This window comes from Centroberyx gerrardi, chromosome 21 (assembly GCF_048128805.1).
Source record: "Centroberyx gerrardi isolate f3 chromosome 21, fCenGer3.hap1.cur.20231027, whole genome shotgun sequence".
In the NCBI taxonomy this organism is placed as follows: Eukaryota; Metazoa; Chordata; class Actinopteri; order Beryciformes; family Berycidae; genus Centroberyx; species Centroberyx gerrardi.
The window spans coordinates 237,330-241,029 of NC_136017.1; the positions used below are offsets into that span (position 1 = coordinate 237,330).

The window sequence follows — 3,700 nt, forward strand, 5'->3', positions numbered from 1 at the left end:
TCTCCCTCTCTCTCCCTCTCTCTCTCCCTTTCTCCTCTCTCTCTCCCTCTCTCTCCCTCTCTCTCTCCCTCTCTCTCTCTCTCTCTCTCTCTCTCTCCCTCTCTCTCCCCCTCTCTCTCTCTCTCTCCTCTCTCTCTCCCTCTCTCTCCCTCTCTCTCTCCCTCTCTCTCTCTCTCTCCCTCTCTCTCTCTCTCTCTCTCTCCCTCTCTCCCTCTCTCTCTCCCTCTCTCTCTCCCTCTCTCTCTCCCTCTCTCTCTCTCTCTCCTCTCTCTCTCTCTCTCTCTCTCCCTCTCTCTCTCCCTCTCTCTCTCTCTCTCTCTCTCTCTCTCTCTCTCTCTCAGTAGTGCTCCTCAGAGTGGGCGGGTTCACAGAAGAAGCGGGAGCTGCGTTTGGCCGATCGAGCCGTGAAGGGGACGGTCTTCAGCACTACGGACAGAAAAATCAACCAATCAGACTACAGCAGAGACAGGCGACTTCATCTGATGTCATTTCCCTCCAAAACTGGCCAGATATTATTTTTCAGTCAGTGTGATAAATGATTAAATTATTAAATTATTAGTCGCAGGTCACCAAACTTTCAGCTGGAGTAACTTTGGTGCTGAAAATGTTTTAAATTTCTGTTTGATGTAATCTAGACTCAGGTTGAGGTTGTGTGTGTGTGTGTGTGTGTGTGTGTGTGTGTGTGTGTGTTACCTGTGATAATATCCTCTATAGCTCCGTCCTTCCCTTCGTAAACATGGCGACTGTCTTTCCCTTGTCGTCTCCTCAGTTCTGTGATCAGTTCCTGCTGCTGCCGCTTCCCCCTGTGGGAGGGGGACTGGGGGGGGGGGGGGGGGGGGGGGGGCATGTCAGCTTGCACTGCAAACATGTTTAATAAGTTACTGTTTATAACTCCTGTTACTAACACAGGAGAGTCAGACAGTCAGTCAGACAACAGAAAACACAGCTGCTGTTACAGTCTTGTCCTGAAGGAGGCGCCACAGAGTCTGTTACACTTTGGGCTCCGTCTCAAATCTATATCTGGAGTTTGGCTGCTGAACACTGAATGCACCTTCCAATGGAAGGGACTTAAGTGATTGGTCCGTTGATACTGATCCTGCAGTAAAGTGCCACGTGGGTACACGCCTCCCACTGCAAACGAGCCAAAGCACCCCAACGCAAGGCCATCATGAGACCTGGAGGGCCCGGACGCTGCGGGGCCCGTTTCACCACCATCGTCTTCCTGCTGACCGGTGCCATAGCTTGGACCCAGGGGACTAGGCCAGGACCAGGAGGGGAGCCTGATCCAGTGGCCGATGTGCTGAAGAAGATGACACCAAACCTCTGTCACCAGAATTGGTGGAGACGCGAGACAAGAATCCACATATAAAAAGATCAAAAAGATATCTGGAAGGGCATCGCAACAACCTATACCTCAACTTGAGCCACACCATAGCTATGTACCAAACCAACTGCTACGTCTGTGGGCTGATCCCTCACTCCACTACAGGCGGTCTCCCGTTGATGGCTCTACCCCTTACTCCCTGTCATTTATTGTGGATAGCCCACACCATTACCATCCCAATGATCTCCCTGAAGGACAAAGTAGATTATTCAACCGTTTGCAGAGATTATTCTCTACCTGCTCGTAGTCAGTATGACAACAAACCTCTTTCAATTGCTATCTCACCAGTTACTTTTCCTTGGTGTATTTCGGGAGATGGTACAGGTTCTTTTGTCGGAGAAGCATCTAATTGTACCGTTATTTGGAACAAGGACATTGATTATGAACTTTGTTACTGTTCCTGCGATCCATTTTCAATGTGCCAATATCACCCAGTTCCCTGTAATTGTTGTACTTGTCCCCCTGATTGTGGACGTGTTACAATGCCATTAAGCCAAAGCAGAGATGCCCCTGCCATAGAGATAGCATATTGCGGGACTAAATTGTTAGGAAAAATACTCTCCCCATCTAAGATGTATTTACAAGCCCCAGCAGGTGCTTATTGGATTTGTGGAAAAAACGCTTACCCAACTCTTCCTCTATATTGGCGTGGCATCTGCTCCTTAGGCTCCGTTACACCAACCTTACCCCTTACGTTTCATAATAGGGGGAAACGTCATTCCAACCTTTTCCATACTCATGACAAAGGCTGCAACACCTGTGATTTCTTCAGAGCTCTCTTCCCTCAGTATGGAGTCATGTCTGCTATGGACCAAATTACTGACCTGTCTGTCCTTGTAGAAGAATTAGCCAATACCACCTCTGAAGGGCTAACTGTGATAAATGCAGAATTAGCCGCAGTTAGAATGATGACTCTTCAGAATAGAGCTGTATTAGATCACTTATTGGCAAGTCAAGGTGGAGTATGTGCTGTATGTTGGGTCAGAGTGTTGTACATATATCCCAGACTACAATAATGTCACCATACCTCACATCATTGAACATCTTCATAACATTTCCAAGAAACTTCACTCACCAAAATCTTACTCACTTTTTGATTGGTTTGCTAATAAGTTTGGTGTTTTTGGTACAGACATTTTTCATTATGTACTCTATGCCTTTATTGTAGTCACAATATTCCTAATGTTGATTTACTGTTTGAAATTGGTACTCTTTTCTTGTTGCACTAAGACCTCTGCGACCCTCATGGTAAATAGATATGGCCACTCTATTACCGAAGAAAATGAAGAACCACTGAATCCTTTAGCTCCTTACATGGGATCTACTAATTTCGTTAATCTACCTCACCTTTATGTACATAACTTTCCCTAGCCCAGCTCCCGGTCATTGCATATTATTGTATTATGTAATTTTGTTTTGATTTACTTTTTCATTATATTTTCATGATTTAATTTCTTATAAAAGCCTACGCCTCCACATAGTAGATTAGGTTGATCGACATGATCAAACGGGGAAATGTGGAAGAATATATGCTGTGCGCCACTCTGCCTGTAGGTGTCACTGCAGGCTCGTTGTATGTAAGATTCTACTTCCTCTACTAGCTCCACCCCCGAGCAAACAGCAGTCAACTGAGTCTTGAAGAATTCCACGACAGAGGTCAGAGGTCACACACACACACACACACACACACACACACACACACACACACACCTTGGTCTCCTCCTCCTGCTGCTCCTCCTGCTCCAGTTTCTCCAGCAGCATCTGTTCCTGTCGCCTCCGCTGCTCGTTCTCCTCGTCCGCCAGCTGCACAAACACACACACACACACACACACACACACACACACACGCACACACACACACACACACACACACACACACACGCACACACACACACACACACACACACACGCACACACACACACACACTAGGTCAGTTCGATCTGGATTGCAATTGTGGTTGAGATAGACAAAATAACTCTCTCTCTCTCTGTCTCTCTCTCTCTGTCTCTCTCTCTCTGTCTCTCTCTCTCTCTCTCTCTCTCTCTCTCTGTCTCTCTCTGTCTCTCTCTCTCTCTCTCTCTGTCTCTCTCTCTCTCTCTCTCTGTCTCTCTCTCTCTCTCTCTCTCTCTCTCTCTGTCTCTCTCTGTCTCTCTCTCTCTCTCTCTCTGTCTCTCTCTCTCTCTCTCTCTGTCTCTCTCTCTCTCTCTCTCTGTCTCTCTCTCTCTCTCTCTGTCTCTCTCTCTCTCGCTCGCTCGCTCACCCTGTAGGCTTTAATGAAGCGAACGAAGACGGGGAAGAAGACGGAAGGTGGAGTC

General features: G+C 47.2%; 1 protein-coding gene across 1 annotated transcript in view; it reads right to left on the reverse strand.

Moving 5' to 3' along the window:
- Positions 1 to 337: 337 nt before the first annotated feature.
- Positions 338 to 3,700, reverse strand: part of fmnl2b (formin-like 2b) — a 32,455-nt gene continuing 29,092 nt past the window's right edge. The window contains 4 exon segments of the mRNA XM_071921745.2: positions 338 to 426; positions 694 to 817; positions 3,095 to 3,187; positions 3,646 to 3,700. The exon segment at positions 3,646 to 3,700 is cut by the window's right edge and continues 47 nt beyond it. Coding sequence (XP_071777846.2) covers positions 338 to 426; positions 694 to 817; positions 3,095 to 3,187; positions 3,646 to 3,700 — 361 coding nt within the window.